We start from the raw sequence: 22,486 nt of genomic DNA on the forward strand, positions 1-22,486 counted from the left end.
AAAAAAAAAAAAAAAAAAAAAAAAAAAAAAAAGGGGTTTAAGTGTTTTGTATGGGACACCACTGAGTTAAAATTCACATATTTTTACAATATTTCCTTGGCTAAGTTACTACCCCCACTTTAAACTAATAAAACTAAAAAGATTTTTTAGATACCTAGTTTGATGTGGGAGCTTGTTTTTGTATGTTTTGCCATTTATTTTGGTTGTTTACTTCTTGCCTTGGACAGTAAAAATAAAGTAGTCATTTTCACTTTTGCTTTTAATCATGTTTTGGTTTTATGCATTACAACAATAATTCAGGGTTGAGTTGCAAATACTGCTCGGGAATCTTCATTTGATTTTATTTAAACATGGTTTCCAGTAGAATTAAAATAAATAAAAAATATGCAGGCTTTTCTTAGGTTTTGTAAAAGTGAAAAATTCTCATACCCATACTCACATTGAGTTGTACCTTTCTTTGCCAATAGTCCCACTGAAATCAATGGAACCATTTGTGAAGCAAGATGCTATTCAATGCGAGTATCAGAATTTGTAAAAAACAAACAAATGTTTTTTTAAGTAAACTTGACAGTGTCCCAATAATTTGGCAATGCAAAGGAGAAATGAAAAAATAATAATTACGGCTGTCGATTAATCACAGTTAACTCACGTGTTTAACACAAAAAAATTAATCATGATTAAAAATATTAATCGCAATTAATCAGTTTTAATCGCACTGCTAAACAATGCAATCCCAATTGAAATTTATTAAATATTTTTGGACGTTTCTCTATGTTTTCAAATATACTGACTTCAGTTACAACACAGAATACCAAGTGTACAGTGCTCACTTTATATTATTTTTGATTATCCTGTTTAGAGTGCAAATATTCGTAAAAGAAATAGTATTTTTCAATTAACCTCACACAAGTACTGTAGTGCAATCTCTTTATCCTGAAAGTGCAACTTACAAATAATGTAGATTTTTTTTGTTACATAACTGCACTCAAAAACAGTGTAAAACTTTAGAGCCTACAAGTCCACTCAGTCCTACTTCTTCTTCAGTCAATCGCTAAGACAAACACATTTGTTTACATTTGCAGAAAATAATGCTGCCCGCTTCTTATCTACAGTGTCACCAGAAAGTGAGAACAGGTATTTGCATGACATTTCTGTAGCTAGCATAGCATTTACATTCCAGATTTGCTAAACATACATATGCCCCTTCATGCTTTGGCCACCATTCTAGGGGATGTGCTGATAACGCTTATTAAAAAAAATAATGTGTTAATTAAATTTGGGGGAGAACTGCATGTCTCCTGCTCTGTTTTACCCACATTCTGCCATGTACTTTATATTATAGCAGTCTCAAATGATGACCAAGCATGTTGTTCATTTTAAGAACACTTTCACTGCAGATTACACAAAACGCAAAGAAGATACCAATGTGAGATTTCTAAGGATGGATACAGCTCTCGACCCAAGGTTTAAGAATCTGAAGTGCCTTCCAAAATCTGAGGGGGACAAGGCGTGAAGCATGCTTTCAGAAGTCTTAAAAGAGCAACACTCCGATGCAGAAACTACAGAACCCGAACCACCAAAAAAGAAAATCAACCTTCTGCTGGTGGCATCTGACTCAGATGATGAAAATGAACATGCATTGTTCCGCACTGTTTTAAATCATTAGTGTGCAAAACCCGTCATCAGCATGGACGCATGTCCTCTGGAATGGTGGTTGAAGCATGAAGGGACATATGAATCTTTAGCGCATCTGGCACATAAATATTGTGCAATGCCAGCTACAACAGTGCCATGGGAACGCCTGTTTTCGCTTTCAGGTGACATTGTAAACAAGAAGCGGGCAGCATTATCTCCTGAAAATGTAAACAAACTTGTTTGTCTGAGCGATTGACTGAACAAGAAGTAGGACTGAGTGGATTTGTAGGCTCTAAAGTTTTACATTGTTTTATTTTTGAATGCAGGAGGTTTTGTACATAATTCTACATTTGTAAGTTAAAGTTTCATGATAAAGAGATTGCACTACAGTACTTGTAATGGGGGAATTGAAAAATACTATGTCTTGTTTTTTTACAGTGCAAAAATTTGTAATAAAAATAAATATAAAGTGAGCACTGTACATTTTGTATTCTATGTTGTAATTAAAATCAATATAATCATTATAGTGGAAAATGTAGAAAACATCCAAAAATATTTAAATGGTATTCGATTATTGTTTAACAGCATGATTAATCGCAATTACTTTTTTTAATCGCTTGACAGCCCTAATAATAATATAAAGTGAGCACTGTACACTTTGCATTCTGTGTTGTAACTGAAATCAATACATTTGAAAAAGTAGAAAAACATCCTAAAATAAGTAATACATTTCAGTTGGTATACTATTGTTTAACAGTGCTATTAAAATTGCGATTAATCACTATTAATTTTTTAGTTAATCACGTAAGTTAACTGCAATTAATAGACAGCCCTACTTATCACGTAATAAATGATGTCAATAGCAAAATTACTAATGACTTTCCCTATTACAAAGCACCAAAAATTGGAGGATCTTAGAGCTGTCAGGTAAGTTGTATAATTTTATTACAACATTTCTGGTTAATTTAACAAGTAATTTAACAATTGCTGTTAATACAGTTTTCTAAAGTAAGATCATGTTACAACTTGGAAAATCTGATCTGCAATTACTTCTGATAGAAAAGCTGATATTTCAGCCCCATGATTTGATCTTGCAAACATTTATACAAAATTTTCCTCACACAGACACACTGCCATTAACAGAACTATGAATAATATGAGTATAGTTACTTGCATAAGTGTTCAGCCTGCATCAGTGTCCTACTACTAAGTATCATAATGATCTCAAATCTGCAACTGGATCCAATAGCATGGAGCTCTATACACAAGGAGCTCCCCACTGTACCTAATACAGGGGTTCATGCTAGTACACCCTACTATAAGATAAGGGCCTAAAATGGCAGCCTCCAGTGAAAGCCACCATAGTCCTATTCTCTGGAGTTACCAATGCAGCGACAAAGATCTCTGCAAATGGCTTTGAAAGATACTATTCAAATATATAGTCATTTTTAGTAAACATTTATTCCAAGATTGTCCTTTGGTGGAGGGAATATTCAAGGTGTGGGGTGTTATTGGGTTTTTTTGGCGGGGGGGGCGGAGAGAAGCAGGGTTACATAAAACCAAAAGAAAAAAAAACCTAATCTAGTCCCATTAGAATTTTTTAATGTAATCTCTAAAAAAAATAGAGGTCAGAATTTGATTCTTAGCTATTTGTTTATGAAAATTAATCACTGCAAGTTGTACAGTTTTCCTTTAAACTAGGTTACAAGGTAAATATGGAGTCAGCTATTAATACAAAGGAGAACGAAGAAAGAAGATTCTGTTAATATAAACAAAGAAAGAGGCATTGCAAGAGGAAAACAAGTTTAAAAACTAGCATTTGTTACATGTATTATTAAAAACCACATACCACCAACAGCAGCTGTTATAAGGTACTGTTGGCGATTTCCTCCAAAGAAAGGTTTACAGAGGAAAACAGCAACAGTACATTACTGGTTGTCACGGCTGGAACCTGCATGCACAAAACTGATGGGAAACTACGTTCTTATTGGCTGACCAAATCGCAGTGTAGGGTAGGAGTGGAGGGGGAAGGGACGTTGAGTGCTCATCAGGTGTAACGGCAGGAAAAAAGAAACAGAAAGGTCATGCATATCCCAAGGGGGAAAAACTGCAAAATTAAACAATGACTGGACACGGATGAAGTTTTACAACTGTTAATATTATTGCATAAGGACCTGTTTACAACACTCCTGAGATAAGTAGTACTTAAAATTAAGAAGGTTTATCCTCTTCTCAATGCCCAAGGAGTTACATGTATAAATCTCTCACAGAGAAGAGAAATGGCCCTTAAAGATTTTGGGACTTACAGAATGAACTTTGAAATCCATCAGCTGAGTCTCAAAAACATTCAAGCTACAGATTAACAAAAGGCTATGCAAATTAATTAACTGGATTTATTTTATTTATAGATGGTGCACATTAACCTTTGTGCCTTCAATCCGCATTCCGATACCAAAGGGAAAAGAAGTTAAGGTAAACTGCCGTGGGGGGGAGGAGGGGAACAAATAAAAATTAGTGTGAAATCTAATACTTAGACTTTTTCACAAGTTTGATTTTTCAAACAGAAAACACTTTTTTTTAATTTTACCATCATTGGTGACCATAAAATCTCAGATCACCTGGAATGGTGGTTTTGATATAATATTTAACATTTTAAACTAGCAATCTGTTGCCAGTTCTCTCCATTTGTCAGTATCAATGGCATGTCTGTTAGTACATCTCAAAATCTTTTAAAAATCTTGCTGGTTATTGACATTTACAGAGAAGGGCCGAATTTCATGTATATTTTGCCAAAGCACAACTTTCTATCCCATCATCAAATTTTAAACAATGCTACAACTCCCCATATCTTCTCCTCTAATTCGAGGCAAGCAGCCAAGCAGCTGCCATTTTCATCATTGATAACTCAAATGCAGACATTAAGGTTCTGAAATAAATCCAACTAATGACCCCAAAGATAAGCAGCTCAGATTGCAAAGGCTAACAGACTAAAACATCCACCAATAAACATGATGCAAAGTGATGAATGTATGAAACAGACAGAGTCAAGGAAACAATCCAACATACAAACTGAATTACAGTAACCACTTTATTCTGCTAACATCACTAGCTGCCTAAATCTCACTTGACTACAGAAGTGAGACACGGAGGAAAGATATCAATTTTGTCTGAGCTGCACAAACAGATTTGTAATACCTGCTATGTTGGCATAATGATCTAGTTTCATCTTAAATACTTCAATTCACCTTCTCTCTCTTCTTCAATCTGTGCCACTCTCAGGGCTATGGCAGATTTCTCCTCTCTGGCTTGGTCATGCACCTCCTCTGATTCTGGTACAATCTCCTGCCACTCCAAAAGCTGACTCTGAAACTCATCCACACTGCCTGATTCACTGGCCTACAAGAGAAGTTGGACATGAAAAGAACATTTACCAAAATAAACGTAACAGTTAGATTATAAACTATTCAGGCACAGAACTTTCACCTCTGTGCTTCACTTACAGCTTTATATAAATAACAAATACAACTAAGACCAACAAATAAAGTAGATAATTTTCTTTAACATTAAAAACCATGTTAACAGAAGACCTTGTAAGTTTATCTTAAAAAAAAAAAGCCAAAACTGTTTGTTGTTAAACTTTTTTTTTTTTTTTTTTTAAACTGAAAAGCTTTTTCAACAAAACTGGCTTACTGACCAGAACAAATACTGTATTTCCATTGAAAATCTTGTGGTCAAAATTGCTCACTTTTTGAAATTAAACATTTCCTTTTTTTTTTAAAACAGGAAAAACACACACCCCTTTTTCCCCCCCAAATCACACAAAGTAAAAAAGTGAAGGATTTTTGTTCCCCCACCAAAATAAAGTTTATGGGGGAAAAAATTAAAAATAGTTTCAAAATTTTGCCATTAAAAATTTAGTACAAAAAATTAATTTCCTTTGAATTTTTTGCAAAATACAGTTATGTTTTTCAGCCTGCTCTGCTGGTTCTACAGATATCAGGATTAACAAACAAGATCCATCATTCTCAGGGGCTATTTAGCAGACATTTCTAAAGTACCCCCCTCCCTCTCACTTTTGTGTCTCACTATACATTTGTGATAGAAGATTTATTAGTTAATTATATCAATTTGGTTTTTACATTAAATAGTACCATTCTGACATCTCTTGAGTTATCTGTAACTAGATGAACATTAAACTGTTGAAAATTACATGGATTTTCTACATATGCAGGAATTCAATAGCACTTTCAAAACAATTTAAAACCTGTCCTAGAGGCTTTTTAAACTGAATGAATCCCAACTGGTGTCTCAATTCTGTATGCTAGTAAATTTAATTTTAACTCAAATTCAAGTTTCCAATAATACTGTTGTGAAGGCTACAGTTAGCACTGTGAAGCTAATCAACAATTCACATGAATCAACTTTGAACAGAAAACCTGTGAAGCTGCCCTCTTTGTAACTTGTTCGAGATCAGCCTGCAATTTTCGCTGCTGCTCTTCGTAGACTTCCAGCTTGGCCAGCAGTTCTTCTGCAAAAACAAATGAATTGGCTTCATTATTTGATGCCAAAATAACATGGTAAATCAGTAAATATCTAAAGGAAGAGTGGAAGCCCCAACTGAGATCATAGAATCATTTGGCTTGGAAGGTATCAATGATGGGCTTTGCAGTCCATCTCTCTACAAAATTAACTCAGATTATTATTAATACCAGTCAATGTTTTAAATCTACATCAATGACAATCAAAACTACAAAGGGAAGTACTATTATCCCCATTTTATAGATGGGGAACTGAGGCACAGAGATATAAAGTGACTTGTCCAATGTCAAACTGTAGCAGACCTGGAATCTAAACTCAGATCTCCTGAATCCATGTGCAGTGCCTTGTCTACATCACAGAAAACCACAGCAGTTTGCTTCAATGATACTTTCTGCTCAGAGAGGCCAACTCCAAAAGTGCATGCGTGTCAAAGACTCAGGTATAATACACAGGCGGTACGGAGGGGGGAAGCTTACACAGTAACTATCTGAAATACATGTAGCTGTATCCCTTGCTGCTATTCTGAATTTAATGAAGAAAATTTAACTTTATAATCTCTGTAGAATAAAGCAGAATAAATACACTGCCATTATGCAGTGTATTTCAATTTTAAAGCTGCCAAGTTGTCTTCCTCTGAAACCTTATCATAACAAAGACAAAAAACCCCTTTGTCTTTATTTTATTACAAGTTATCAGTTCAAAATCCAAGACGATAGAGTAAAACAAAAAAACCAGCACAATTGCTTTATTAATTATTTACCATTTTGAATTCTGAGTTCAGAAAACGCTTTCAGTTTTGACTGTAGTTCTTTCTTTTCAATTTCTAATTCTGAGATACAGTTCTTTAAGGCAGATATGTCATTATTCTTTGATGATAACTATAAAGAGAAACATTGTTAATTTCCTTCAAATGTACTGAAATGCCAAAAATCAAGATAAAAAACAAAGCAAATACAATAGTTTCTTTAACCTTTTCTTTTTATAAGATTTTGAGTAACAATGTTTCTAAAATAGTCAAGTGCAATAGGTCACTGTAAACTGGCAGACCTCTTCCTCTGTGTTTAAGTTACAGACTATTACACTACTTATTAGAACATTCCCTTGTATTAACTTTTTGAATTCAGGAACATCAATCCTTTTCTATTCATATGTTAGGTATTTTCTAGAATCCCACTTAGTGGACCTTTTAGGCTGCATTTTAGTTTTTTATTCAAATCTACAATCACAACCCATTGTAAAACAGGCATATAATGTTAAATTAAAAATGTTACATGTATGCTTTTCAGTTCATCCTCCAGCTGTTTGATTTTTGATTTGGACCAAGCCTTCATTTTAAGGAATTTAGCTTCAGATTTGCTGGCCTCTTCTGTTTTCAACTTCACTTGAGCTAGCAAACAAACACCACAATCATCATTTAGAATGCTAGTAAAAGGATCAATGTAATTACAACGCATATTTCAGGATTCAGCATGTTCTATTTACTCAGTCACGCTTGCAAAAATGTCTATGCTATAGTCATAGCTAGAAGGGAAAAGAGATTGTTTAAGAAATGCTAGGCCAAATTTAAATGTCATGTAAGGTAATGTAATGTATCTAGTTTATTTCTAGGGCCTTCTTCTACATAGCATCTAAGCATCTCCCAAGTAATTAAAAAGTACCCACAACTCCTCCTCCACTAAAGTCAGTGAAGCTGTATCCAGTTTATACTAGGTCTGAATTTGGCACACAGTATACAGTGGAGTGACAGGAAGCTTTTCAAATATAAAAGCTACTCTTCGATGTAATACCTTCTAGCTGTTCCATCTTTTGTTTAGTTACAGTATCTACATCTACAGACTGTTCTGAATTACTCTCTCCATTATTTCTTAATTCTGCCACTTGTTTCTGAAGCTGCAGCAGGGCTTGGTCTTTCTCCTGCAGCTCAGTTTCATGCTTCTCTTGGATCTCATGCACTTCAGCATTATGTTTCTCCTGGACCTTCGTCATTTCAAGTTCATGTTTCTCCATCATGTCTCTTAGCTGGGCTCTCATTACATGTTTCTCAGCATCCAGTTTAGATTGGAGGTTCTCTTTCTCTGATTGAAGACGTTTCAGGTTTTCATTAATTTCCTGTATTAAAAAAGAAAATTGTTTCAGATTTTCTAGATATACCCCTATGTGTTCCTCTGCACATGCAACACACTTTAAAAAGAGATCACTCAGGGCTGGTCAATTGGCAGCATAAGGCTCTGTCATATATATCTATGGTCTGAACTCCCTAGCAGTAGCTTGAAGATACAATGGAAGGTCTGCACTGCTCTAGTGCTAACTACATCCTGACTGGTTCTGTAGGAGGAAATGTCCCCTTATAAAGAAGAAAGGGAATAAAAAGGGAAAAGGTCCTCTGGAAAAACCCCATATCATGCTCTGCTGAGTTCTGAAGACCAAAACTAAAAGAAGTTGACAGCCCCTGGCTACAGTCCCCTTTTAAAGTTCTTACTCAGGAAACTAGAGATGGAAAAAGTCTAAGTCATTTATAACCCATCCTTCTGGTCTTTCCCCTACTTTATCTACTGTTTTGTCTAGTCCAGGGGTTATCAAACTTCATTACACCATGACCCCCTTCTGACAACAAAAATTACTACACGACCCCAGGAGGGGGGACTGAAGCCTGAGCCCACCCAAGCCCCGAGCGGGGGGGGGGGAAGAGGAGGAGAGGAACTGAAGCTGAGCAACGCTGCCCTGGCCAGGTTGGAAGGGGGGCGGCTTGTAACCTAGGCTTCAGGCAAGTCTAACGCCAGCCCTGGCAACCCCATTAAAACGGAGTTGCGACCCACTTTGGGATCCCAACCCACAGTTTGAGAACCAGTGATCTAGTCCTTTCTATTTTTTGTAATTTTGTTTTTAGTGATTTCACATTAGCTGCTTGAGGCTAATAAAGAGGCAGAACAAGACTGCAGAATATATTTATAAATGAATAGCCAGCACAAATCAGACACTTATATAAAAAACAAGTACTTTCATAATGAGCCCTAGACTATGCACTGTCTGGTAAACCTTGATCTAGAAAGTTTGGGACAGGAAACTAACAGCACATTGTGTATATTTGAGAATTAGGAAAGCAAATAGGATAGCCTGGCTGGAGAGCAAGATGGAAAAGTTCACTTGATTAAGATGAAATAACCACTGGGGGAAACCTTCACATGTGCCCAACTCTTGGCCTCTCCCTCTCCCCCTCCCCCCCAGGGATTATTCCATCTTAAACAGCTGAACTTTTCCATCAGAGATATAGTAGACAACTCAGACAGTGTGTATAAAAATCACAAGGGAGATCCTGATATGCATACCCAATGACAATTTTGATTACCAGAGTAGAAACGGCTAAAAAAATATCTTTCTTGGATAATAATAGTCCATCAAGTGTTCTCGGTGCATACAGATTCAATGAAGGATGTGTATCTGTGTTCATGACTCTGGAAAGTCCTTAGAAGATGCTGTTCCAATAATTACACAGCTGGTAACAAAAGTATAAAGCATGCGAAAGATTGACAGCTTGCTGCCTGTATCAACAGCATTCACTATAGCCTGTTAAAGAACACTTTAAGTAAATGTTCTGCAGTCCAGCAAGATTTATTAAGTATTTTAATCTGGAAAATTTTCAGACATAAGTAGGTAAGTGGTGTTTTCCTAGCTCTCTTTTTCCCAGGTTTCTTTAAAGGCCATGAGATTACAGTGGTATTCAACAAGCTTTACGGTGGATTGGTAAACAGAACTGCTACACACTGACACAAAAAAATATTATCAAGTATAAGCCTTTTTAAAAAAAATTATCTTAAAACTAAAAGAAAAAGAAAAGAAATGAAATATTCCATAAGGTGAGAACTTCAAAATGGAAACAATGACAAAGGTTAGTCAGTTTCCGTTCCTGTTCCACAAACCCTGAAATTGCAATAGGGAGTAATTTTATTTGATTAATTTTATAGCAGCAGTAATCAAGCCACTTTTTTTCATCTACATCTGGCCAATTCTGACCTTGCTATCATGATCCATATTTTTGTCACTTCAGGATCAATCTACTGCAATGTATTCTATATCCTCAAACCACTGAAACTGATGAAAAGTGTGGCAGCCCATCAAACTGAGTGAAATTTCCTGGAAAAAGCACTTTGCCCAGTGCTCCAGGACTTGCACTAGCTGCCTCCTATTGGTTTCTGGATAGAATTTAAGGTGTTGGTTTTGGCCTGCAATAATCTTTCCTAACCTCCCTGTCCCCACCCCATGTTTGTTTCTAATGCAGTAGCACTCAACAGCCCCAATCAGGGTCTGGGTTCCACTGCACAACAAGGCACTGTATATACACAAAGGAAGACAAAGTACCTTTTCCTTGGAAAGCCTACAATCTAGTTAGCTATTGTAGTTGCAAACAAGAGAAACACTCAAGCTGGAATCCTTAAAAGAGGGCTGCCAACTGGGCATTCTGATGGAAAGGCCCTCAGTTTTGCAATTCACTCCTCCTCCTTTGACCTGAAATAACCCCAATCTGTTGACTTTAAGGGCATACTGTAAAACGCTCCTCTTATTCCAGGCTTCTGAGGGGATAGGGCCAAGCTAAGGGCTAGTGTTTGTGAGTGGGATGGAGTATTTGGGGGAGGGAGGGTGAAGGAAGGGCTGATTTTTATTTTATTTTCAGCTTGTTATTTTTTGGTTTGCGTTTATACTTGTTGGCACAATGTTTTTAACAAATGGCACCTACATAAAGTGTGTCTACCCAGTGCTGTTTGTATAAATTGGAATAAATAAAATCAAAGAACTTGTTTTTTAACTCATTAATTGACTAGACTATGAACACTCCATGTACAGTTTCTTACCTTCAGCAGCTGGTCCTTGCCATCTAGTTCTTTCTGCAGCATGACTATCACCTGTGTCCTACCCAGCATGACTTCCTCCTTTTCATGTAGCTTCTGTTTCAACGCCTTTAGTAACTAGCCAAGGAAATAAAGGAATTATATTTTACAGGAAAGAAAAAATAAAAAGAGGCATTTCTTCCATCTTCCCAAAATATCACCTGAGCTGTACTTCACAGAAGTGCATTACCTATAACCTGCATTTTCTTCCTTGCCTATCCTCCTGCAGAGCTGCCCAAATCAAAGCAAGTCAGTGAGTTCCCATTGCCAACATACCTGTTCTAGATCAGCACTGGCATCAGATTTAGCAATTAATTTAAAGAGCTCTTGCTCATGTTTCTGGGCTTGTCCAACCAGTTCCTTTTCCTTTTCCTGGATAATATTCTGAAACATGCGTATCTGAAAACAAATTATTCAAACTTAGTTTGAAACAACCTCTAAAGCACACATATATGCATGACAGAATCATTAAAAAAATGCAACCAATTAAATGTACTAGTATTGACCATTCCAAGAACCAGATTCCATTCTCAGTTACACCAGTGTAAATCTAAAGTAACTCCAATGAAGCCAACGGAGTTTGACCAGAGTAAGTACAACTTTAGTAAGGGTAGAATTTTGCCCCTAGGGAATATCACACTGTAGTGAATGACCATTACAAATATAATGAAAGTATCTGCTTTTGTTTGGCCTCACACACCTCGACCCTCTTGCCTTGGTTGTTTCCCTTATGATTCTTTAACGTTTCATCTCTATATACACATGCCTTTGGCCACTTCTATCCTGGCTCTCCCAACCCTTCCCAAATTGAAGCCATGTAGAACAGCTACCTCCCCCTTAACTACTTGTTTTATATTTCCAAACTTGTCTTTCCTGGTCACCTCACAAGTTTTGTCAGGAACAGATATAAAACCACAGCGGCCTGACCATTAACGAATATTAAAAAAAACATTTTCTTTTTTAAGATGAACAGTCCTGTTACCTCCAGTGTTCCAGCTAGATTTTTATTTGAATGATTACATTCTGCATCTTCAAAATAGCCTCTGTAATTTCACCTGGATATATTATTCTTTATTTCCTGTCCCAAAATGATTAGCAGTACTGCAGGCCACTAAACAGCTGCAGTGACCTCTGTGGTGAAAATCAGCATTTCTGATGTGGGTAAAGTGATATCTAAATATAGTCTGTAAAGCACTTTGGGAGTATTGGGATGGAAAGTACTTTATCAATATAAGGGCTTAATCTTGGAGGTGCTCAGCAAACTCATCTCCCACTGAAATCAGCAAGCTGATCTCAGTGGGAGTTGAAGGTATTCAGCACCATTCAGGAATGGACACAATTGTTACTACACCGCTACCTTGATATAATGTGACTCGATATAACACGAATTCGGATATAACGCGGTAAAGCAGTGCTCCGGGGGGGGGCGGGGCTGCGCACTCCGGCAGATCAAAGCAAGTTCAATATAACGCGGTTTCATCTATAATGCGGTAAGATTTTTTGGCTCCCGAGGACAGCGTTATATCGAGGTAGAGGTGTACTACTTGTAAACTGATTTGCTCTTTCACTTCCACATCTTTAAGGCACTTCAAGATTCTCTTGCCCATTCTCCCCTTAGTTAATCAGCTGTCTCAGTTCTAACTAAGTTCTTTTATAACTCTATACAGCTCCTTTAGCAGCTGAACAAGAAAGCTGCTTTGATCAAATGAAGCAGAAAAAAAAAAGCACTAGTTTTATTTAATTGTGCTCAAAAGTGTGCCAAGGTACTTCACAGAACAAATAAAAAGGGGAGTCCCTGCCCTGAATAGCTAGTTTTAGACATGCTGTTAGGCTAGGGTCTAAACAACTAGGAGAAGGGATGACAGAGGACAAGGGTTACAGTAAGAGGACGACACTATTAGTCATGGCATGTACATATTTTGGAGGTGAATTTTGGGAGGAAGGGAGGGCAAAGAGGGATAAGTAGCTTTTCAATTTTAGCACAGTTCAACTCATATCACCCAGTTACCCATTAGATTTCCTCTTCCCACCATGTTTAAATCCCCATTCATTTCAGTGACACAAGCCACCCATAGTACCCTAAAAACTGTTTCCTAATTCACTGTTACATAAGCTCTAATTACCAGCTAGATCACTGTTGAAGGGATCTTCAAAAAATCAAGAACTGCAGATGTAAATTAATTGTTGAGATATAGTGGTAACTGGTACATCCACTGTATCAACTCTGGGCACCAAAGAATTTACGATTTGTTCACCTACATTTTCTATATACATGGCTTCTCTTTCCTGGAAGTGATCTCTCTCTTTGCTCTGAAGGTTTTTAAGACTCTCAATCTGTTCCTGGAGTAGGCTACATCTTTCTTCACTATCTCCAACCTTCTTGGTAAGGTTTTGAACTAGAATCTGCATGCTCTGCAGTGAAGACTCTTTCACCGACAGCTGATTCTTTGGAGTGCAAGACATAAGACAATTAGAGAAATGTAACCTGGGCTAAAAAAAATGACAGCATCGTGAATTCATTAGGCTCTACACAGCTAAAGCTAGCTTAGAGTTAGTTTTCAACTTTTGTTTTAAGTTGTCAGTGAAATTTGCCAGCTCATTCCAAAATATTACTAAGAATTATTTCAAGATGTTTTTGCAAGTTGGACTGGAAAAAAGTTATGCACAAATAAAAATTAATCAGCTTAACTGGAACTCATCAGAATAGGACTTTTCTCATATAAGCAATGGTGCAAGACATAGGGGTATGCTCCTTAGTATAATGGAGCAGGATTCTTTGACTCTAACATCTTGTGGGGGGAACCCATATAGGTCTATGCAGATTTGCCACTTGAGCTGCCATTAACATAAACATATACTAATGGTATACCTTTAATTCTTCACTAGGGGCAAGCGTTTCTTTGGCAACGTTGCTTGAGTCACATGCTAGCTGCAAATCAATGATGTAGGCTTCTTTTTCAGCTAGTTTCTTTTCCTTCTCTGCAAGCATGGCATCCATTTCAGCCCCTCGCTGATGCTGGGCCTCCAATTCGGCAATCTGGGAATGAAAAGATGGCTATACTTGTAACTTACCTTTCTATCACCCACCCTCTTCCAGGTTACTGAAAGTCAAGTTTCTGACATGATCAAATTTTGACTGCAATGGTATAAATATTGAGCCTGATATTGGCTCTATTATCCATGCAATTTCTGCACAATCAGCATTCCTGCAGTTTTGCATCGCCAACAGAAATGTTCACAGGTGAGGCCTCTGTACAGCACAGCTACAGCCTGGGGGATGCTATCACTTGTTTAAATTTACTCCTGTTGTTGCAAAAAAAATACTAGGCCACAAAGAAAACAGAAGTCAGGCAGCATTTTCAGCCAGAATCAGAGAGTTGGCAAGCTACCATTATCCCTATTCACAGTGTTCCCAATTCCAACTATTTGTAAACCACAGCAAAAACAAATTTAAGGCCTAACTCCTCACCAATAAAATGAATGGCAAAACTTCCATTTCCTTCAATGGGGCAGGATCTGGCATTTAGCCTCTACTGATATCTCTACAGGCTATTTCCACAATACATCTGTTCAGTCTTTAAAAGTAATTCTACACTGAGTAGATGAAAAACCCTTGTTAACATCACATAAAATCCTACCTTTTTTTGTAGTTCTTCATTTTTGTGTGTGTTCTGGAGTTCTAGTTCTTCAACCCTCCTTCTAAGTACTAATAATTTCCCACGGTTAGCTGCAGCATTTTCCTGGTCACCATCTCTAGATACCTATATGTAAATAGGGAGATTTTAGCCTCTAAAGGCAAAATAAAAGATTCCCACAACTCCACTAATTCAGACAATACCGGAAGGCAAATTGTCATCCTACTTATGAAATACTACTGCATATTTCAGAGTTCCTCTTAGGACCCCAGTATTTTTAATGTCCCAACAAGATACTAAACAAAGAAACCACAGTATTTATGTCAAGTCTGTGCAAAACCGCCAAAGTTTAAGTATATCATGCTGACCACATATGCTGGATGGACATGCATTATCCTGTAAAAAAAGTCCACACATTTCTCTTGGCAAGCACAACCCACATAGCCAGGAAAGAACAGAAAAGAAAGGGATGTACAGAGAAGAGGAAAAGGGTTATTGAGTCTATATCAAACTATCCTGAAGTAAAACATTACTACCTGGAATTCTGTAAAAAAATGTCCTAGATAACTAATTTGTAGAAATTATTTACAATCACAAACCATGCATCTACAAATCTGACAACCTAATTATATGCTTTCCGAGCAAGGACCAGTGATCTTTATCATAGATCACAACTGTATTAGTAGGTTAACTGTTAAATTATGTATGCTTTGGAAGACATGCATAAAATCTATTAGCCCTATAAAGTTATGTCTAATTTCTCTAAAACAAAAAAAATCTTTTAAGTATTAAATACAATTGTTTTACAAGCTGCATGTACAACAATTGTACTAATGTGCCAAACATCATGCTGTTTTAAAGAAATACTGATATATTTTTTAAAACATTTTTAAACCCGTTTATGATAAAACTTCAATTACTGAAATGAAAGATTCTTATCTAATTTAATTTGCCATTTGTATAATTTTTCACATTTGCCCTTGGATAATAAAAACTGACTAGACCCCTTCACTTTTGCGAGTAGTTATTTTTAGGACTGTCGATTAATTACAGTTAACTCACGATTAACTCAAAAAATTAATCGCAATTAATTGCACTGTTAAACAATAAAATATCAATTAAAATTTATTAAATATTTTGGATGTTTTTCTACATTTTCAAATATACTGGTTTCTAGTACAACATAGAATACAGAGTGGACAGTGCTCACTTTATATTATTATTTTCTATTACAAATATTTGTACTGTAAAAATGATAAACAAAAGAAATAGTATTTTTCAATTCACCTCATATAAGTACTGTAGTGCAATCTCTTTATCGTGAAACTGTAACTTACAAATGTAGATTTTTTTTTTTGTTATGTAACTGCACTCAAAAACAAAACAATGTAAAACTTTAGAGCAGCAGTTCTCAAACTTCATTGCACCGTGACCCCTTTCTGACAACAAAAATTACTACACGACCCCAGGAGGGGAGACCAAAGCCTGAGCCTGCCTGAGCCCTGCCATCCCGGGTGGGAGGGCCAAAGCCGAAGCCCCACCACCCCAGGCTGGGGGGCCCAAAGCCAAAGCACCAGACCCCAGCAAGTCTAATGCCAGCCCTCGTGATCCAATTACAATGGGGTCGTGACCCTCTCTGGGGTCCCAACCCACAGTTTGAGAACTGCTGCTTTAGAGCCTACAAGTCCACTCCACCCTTCTTCTTGTTCAGCCAATTGCTAAGACAAACAAGTTAGTTTACATTTATAGGCGATACGGCAGCCTGCTTCTTATTTACAATGCCACCTTAAAGTGAGAACAGGCATTCGCATGGCACTTTTGTAGCCAGCGTTATAACCTATTTAAGTGCCAGATATGCTAAACATTTGTATGTCCCTTCATGCTTCGGCCACCATTCCGGAGGACATGCTTCCATGCTGATGATGTTTGTTAAAAAAATACAGTAGTGTGTTAATTAAATTTGTGACTGAACTTGTTGGGGGAGAATTCTATGTCCCCCTGCTCTGTTTTACCTGCATTCTGCCATATATTTCATGTTATAGCAATCTCAGATGATGACCCAGCACATGTTCATGTTAAGAACACTTTCACAGCAGATTTGACAAAACGCAAAGAAGGTACCAATGTGAGATTTCTAAAAATAGCTACAGCACTCAACCCAAGGTTTAAGAATCTGAAGTGCCTACCAAAATCTGAGAGGGACGAGGTGTGGAGCATGCTTTCAGAAGTCTTAAAAGAGCAACACTCCAATGCAAAAACTACAGAACCCGAACTACCAAAAGAGAATAAAACCTTCTGCTGGTGGCATCTGACTCAGCTGATAAAAATGAACATCTGTCGGTGCGCTCTGCTGTGGATCTTTATTGAGCAGAACCCATCATCAGCGTGGACGCATATCCTCTGGAATGGTGGTTGAAGCATGAAGGGACATAGGAATCTTCACCACATCTGGCACGTAAATATCTTGCGCCGCCAGCTACGACAGTGCCATGCGAATGCCCGTTCTCACTTTCAGGTGACATTGTAAACAAAAAGCGGGCAACATCATCTCCTGCAAATTGTAACCAAACTTGTTTGTCTGAGCGATTGGCTGAAGTAGGACTGAATGGACTTGTAGGCTCTAAAGTTTTACATTGTTTTGTTTTTGAATGCAGGGTTTTTTGGTACATAATTCTACATTTGTAAGTTCAACTTTCATGACAGAAAGATTGCATTACAGTACTTGTATTAGGTGAATTTAAAAATACTATTTTTTTTTACAGTACAAATATTTTTAATCAAAAATAAATGTGAAGTGAGAACTGTAAACTTTATATTGTGTTGTAATTTAAATCAATATATTTGAAAATGTGAAAAATATTGAAATAAATGGTATTCTATTATTATTTAACAGCGTGATTAATTGCGCGATTAATCACAATTAATTTTCTTAATTGCATGAGTAATCGCAATTAATTTTTTTAATCACTTGGCAGCTCTAGTTATTTTCTAACCAATTTCCTTTTCTAGTTCTCATGTGTTAGCAAGATGGAGGAAAATGTGGAGTGCAAACATCCAAAAGGAATCATTACTCCTTTAAAAATAGTTTCCATTATATTTTGAATGGAATGTCCATGGAAACAGTTCTTAACTTTTGTAAAAAGCTATAAAAAAGTGGATGGGTGGATGAATATACAAGATGGATGGAAAACACACACAAAGCCTTAATTTGACCCAAATTGATCCTGGATTTTAAAATCAGGTCCACCCATGCAGATCTGATTTCAGGATCATGGTAAACTGAAGTCTAACTTTAAAAATGGAAGGACAAACTCACTCTCTTTTTTTCCTCTGCTTTTTTCTCTTGTCCTTCCGATCCTGATAATTGCTTCTTAAGTTCTTCCAGTTGTGAGGTTAGTGATGTTACCTTGGCTTTGTTTTGCAGCTTTACTTTTGAAAGCTTGGCTTCAGAAGCTTCTTTTTCTTCCTACCAACATCAGAGTATATATATATAAAATCGTAAATCTAAAACAGTTACCAAGAACTCCTACCTCCACAAGGACATTTTAACTTCATGCCCAGAAGCCCTGCAACTATAAGGCAGCCTGATAATATTCCTTTCATTACTGCAAAGTATCTGCACTGGACTACTATGATACTCACAGGTATTGTAACTTAAGGGGCAGCGTCACATTAAAAATTACATATTACAAAATTTTTCCTTTCCTTTGTTAGTAATACTACTTCAAGGCCTAAACCTTCAAAAGTAAATAGTGATTTGGAGTGCCTTAATTTTCAGATGCCCCACTGCAGACACCTAAAGACCCCTATTTTTGTAAGACAGGTGACTCATCTTACACTATCTCAGCTTTTTACTCATCTCGGACAATGTAACTGGGATGAGGTGCTCCACTTCCTTGATGACAAACTAAATATTACACTGATATTATGAATGCTGGTCACTTGATCATTTGTACCTCTGGTCAGCTACATTTAGATTCACAACACTGCAGTGGAATGTTTAATTTAAAATAGTTTGGTTTGATTTGTTTTAACAAAAAAATCTTTGTTCAATATTAGGTTTTGTAAAAGGCCATATTTTGAAACTTATTTTTAGACTAATATGAAAATGTCCCATTAAAACAGAAGGGTGAAAACATACCTTTCAAAAACTCACTACAAATATGAGCTCTAATAGAAGAAGTCAATGGTGAAAACCCCTCAACAGTATATAGGGCATCTAGTATAAATTCCTTCCATTTACTGTGGCCAAAAATCAAGGGTGGCATGCAGTACCATAAGGAATACAGAAATTATGATTGAAGGAAATTTGGAGGAAAAATTTTTGTATCTAAAGCAGCTCAGTCTGGGATAAGTCTGCAGCCTAACTAAATGCCAAACAATATTTTGGACAATATTAGCCTAAAAGGAGGAAAAAGTCCCTGTCCAGCTTTGCACAACCTTAAATTTGCAACTGATAATAGTCCCCCACATTTATCAAGAGCATCTGTTCTTTTTAGGGAACCATTTGTTGTCTATATCCAAAGCTGGTTAAAAATTCTGGAAACAGGAGGTAAATTGGTAGGAAGCTGTAATGTATCCCCATGCACCTGCAAACTGTGATCACTGCTTCCTCAGTCCCTAATATTGATATAACTGACTCTTACGCCTGTTTTTAGGAAAACAGCTTATTCACCCAAGAAAACATGACTGCAGTTCATTTTCTTCTGTAGTCGGACAATCACACTGATGTGTACACACAGTACCTTTAACCGATTATCTCTATTCCGAAGTTCATTATCCTTCTCTCTGATAAGTTCTTTGAGCTGTGTTACCAGCTGTTCAGTACGTGTCAGCTGTTCAGTCAAATCAGCCACCGACATGTTTGCTGCATCTTGCGAGCCATGAGCCTACAGACATTAAGTATACTTTTGAACAGACAAAATGGTGCAGACAATGCTGGCTGTGCACAAATCACAGTCGTCAGCTTTTCAGCCAACCCAATCAAATTTAGGCAGAGGGTAGTATTTTTAAAACTTAAACATACTGTCTAGACAGCTTCAGGATAATTTGTCAAATATGAGCCACAGAAGCAGCACTGAAATGAAACCCTGGTAACTGAAATCTCTGTAACACAGATTGTTCCCTTCAGTGCCAACTGTACTGCAATACAGTGGGGACACTATGCTGTTATAACCTGACATGATAACGAAACCCCTGTTTGTTTTTCCCCTTCCATTACTCTCTGTATGAGTGTCTGTCTTTACATTCTGAACTCCTTGGAGCACAGACTGTCCCTTTTTGTCTGCCTGGAAAGCAGCTAGCACATTGTAGGTGCTACCGTAAACAATAAAAATCTCTCATTTCCAGTCAATTCCACTGCAAAATTAGAAGCCTCAACTTCTCAACTTAAGTGTGATTACTTGCCAAAAGAAGGCATGACGGCAGAAATCTAGGCGGTGGGTGGAACACATGCACCTATCAGGACAAGGGTCAAGGGAGAGTTCTTGAAAATATCCAAAGAATCCACATCACCCTACCGTTTTAAAACAACAGAGCCAGCTTAAAAACTAAAAAAAACTAAGGGGAGAAAAGAGGCATTTCTCCTCCCTCTCACCACAAAAAATTGTTTTCAAAAAGAGTTGACACAAAATTACAGCACTAGTTACTTTACAAATCCATTTAGAAACTTTTCTTTTATAGAGGGATGAGAAGTGATACACAGAGATTTTTACCCATTACTAGAAGAGATTAACAGTTTCACTGAATGTTGCCTAATTTTAGATACCTGGCAGTACTTTCAGCAGAAGAGAGAAAAACTCTTCCCATTACAAGCTATAAGAGTCATACCATTAAATATAATAATCTGGAAAATGGCAAAAAGCCGCAAGAGTTTGCATTTTAAAGCTAATACTGATGTTTAAATAGTCAGTATGATTTTAATTCTTGAGGTTCTCTGCTCGTGTTACTGCAACTAATGATCTGTACAGCCAAGTGCTAGCCTGCAAAAAGGGATTGATTTAATGTTTACATGGTTTCTACTGATCTTTTCTTAAGTCAAGATAAACACGCTGAAGGTGAGCGGTGTAGTTATGGCTAGACTCTGAGGATTGAAGCTAATTGGACTGGGAGCATGAAGCCACCATGACCTTTAGTGACTATCAGAGGGCAGGTCTTCACTACAGGGGGGGGGGTCGATTTAAGATACGCAAATTCAGCTACGCGAATAGTGTAGCTGAATTCGACGTATCAGAGCCGACTTACCCCGCTGTGAGGACAGCGGCAAAATCAACCTCCGCGGCTCCCCGTCGACGGCGCTTACTCCCACCTCCGCTGGTGGAGTAAAAGCGTTGATTCAGGGATCGATTGTCGCGTCCCGACGAGACACGATAATTCGATCCCCGAGAGATCGATTTCTACCCACCGATTCAGGCGGGTAGTGTAGACCTAGCCTTAGAAGAACAGGTTAAGCAGGTTAAACCACCATCCTTGCAAAAAAGCAGATACTTATTACTGCATCTTGAATTGAAATTTTCAAAATTCACAAGTTTTTTAAAAAGTCAGCACTTACAAGGTTGTTTTTTGTTTGTTTGTTTGTTTTAATACTTACTGCTGCTTTAGGGGATGAATCATCTCCAGTGCCCCATTTCCACATAGTTTCAAGATGGCTGTGAGAAGGAATAAGGAAATACAATTATATTGCTATGAATATTAGTACCACTTAGAAAACTATATACATAACAGGCTTGTTTTCTGCTATTTTTTTCTCCAGGCCTTTCAGTTCAAGATAATTCAAGCTAATTTAATATCGTTTAAAAAAAAACAAAAAACAAAAAAAACCAGGATCTCATTGCATTTGCTGAAACCTGATAGGAACTTTGACACCCGAGTCACATCACGAGTTGCTATTGATCATTAAGAAAGTGCTGTTTAATTCTTTTGTACATTATGTTACTTCTGCAGACAGGGAAGCCATAAAGTACCAACATTATCGTTCCAAATATTTTCAGAAATTAAATTGAAAAAAAACAATCTTAAAAATATAAGTGCCTTAAAGTACTTTTTGGCACTAGTGCTACTTCCACCTACAAATAAAAGGTACAGACTGTACTCAGTTTGCTAACATATAACCTGACCTTAGACTCATGCTGTATTTGCCTCTGCAGTATGACAAATATTATTCCAATTCATATTTCTACAGAATGAACAGACTGCTGTGCACAAAAAATAAAGACACTGTGACTAAAGCTCCATGTCTGTCACAAAGGTCGCAGAAATCACAGATTCTGTGACTTTCTGCGACCTCCGTGACTTCTGCAGGGGCCAGCGTGGCTGACCCCAGGGCCGCCCACACAGCTGGCTCGGGGGTCAGTTGCTCAGGTGGACCCCAGGAACAGCCGCAGCCCCGGTCCCCAGCCGGCCGGAACATCCCCCGCCCCCCGCAGCGGGTCCCGGCCCCCCCGGACAGCCGCGGGCCCCGGCCGGGCCGCCCGTGCCGCCCCCCCCCCCCCCCCCCCCCCGCTGGGGCCCCCGCCCCCCCCCCCCCCCCCCCCCCCATGATCCCCCTTCCCGAGATTTAATTGCAGGTATTTTTAGTATAAGTCATGGACAGGTGACTTTTACTAAAAATACCCATGACTAAATCGTAGCCTTAACTATGGCATATCACACTGTACAACAACTGAGCATCTCCCATTCATATGCCTAAGGGCCTAAATCTTGAGAAGGGCACTAACTAGGAATTGTAGGTGCTCAGCACCTCTCTGGTTCAGACCCAAACACAAGCTTTCAAAGAGCCTGATACCTAAATTATAA

General features: G+C 37.6%; 1 protein-coding gene across 1 annotated transcript in view; it reads right to left on the reverse strand.

Annotated features, from left to right (window-relative positions):
• Nucleotides 1–22,486, reverse strand: part of LOC112116409 (golgin subfamily B member 1-like) — a 69,885-nt gene that overhangs the window by 42,569 nt on the left and 4,830 nt on the right. Inside the window, exons 2-14 of the mRNA XM_026651574.1 lie at nucleotides 21,282–21,339; nucleotides 19,438–19,581; nucleotides 18,009–18,158; nucleotides 14,696–14,818; nucleotides 13,927–14,094; nucleotides 13,317–13,502; nucleotides 11,334–11,456; nucleotides 11,022–11,135; nucleotides 7,962–8,283; nucleotides 7,446–7,561; nucleotides 6,935–7,052; nucleotides 6,072–6,163; nucleotides 4,881–5,031 (exon numbers count right to left, since the gene is read on the reverse strand). Coding sequence (XP_026507359.1) covers nucleotides 4,881–5,031; nucleotides 6,072–6,163; nucleotides 6,935–7,052; nucleotides 7,446–7,561; nucleotides 7,962–8,283; nucleotides 11,022–11,135; nucleotides 11,334–11,456; nucleotides 13,317–13,502; nucleotides 13,927–14,094; nucleotides 14,696–14,818; nucleotides 18,009–18,158; nucleotides 19,438–19,581; nucleotides 21,282–21,326 — 1,852 coding nt within the window. The 5' untranslated portion in view covers nucleotides 21,327–21,339. The remainder of the gene's footprint in view (nucleotides 1–4,880; nucleotides 5,032–6,071; nucleotides 6,164–6,934; nucleotides 7,053–7,445; nucleotides 7,562–7,961; nucleotides 8,284–11,021; nucleotides 11,136–11,333; nucleotides 11,457–13,316; nucleotides 13,503–13,926; nucleotides 14,095–14,695; nucleotides 14,819–18,008; nucleotides 18,159–19,437; nucleotides 19,582–21,281; nucleotides 21,340–22,486) is intronic.

Source organism: Terrapene carolina, unplaced genomic scaffold (genome assembly GCF_002925995.2).
Source record: "Terrapene carolina triunguis isolate 2854851 unplaced genomic scaffold, T_m_triunguis-2.0 Scaffold96, whole genome shotgun sequence".
Classification (NCBI taxonomy): Eukaryota; Metazoa; Chordata; order Testudines; family Emydidae; genus Terrapene; species Terrapene triunguis.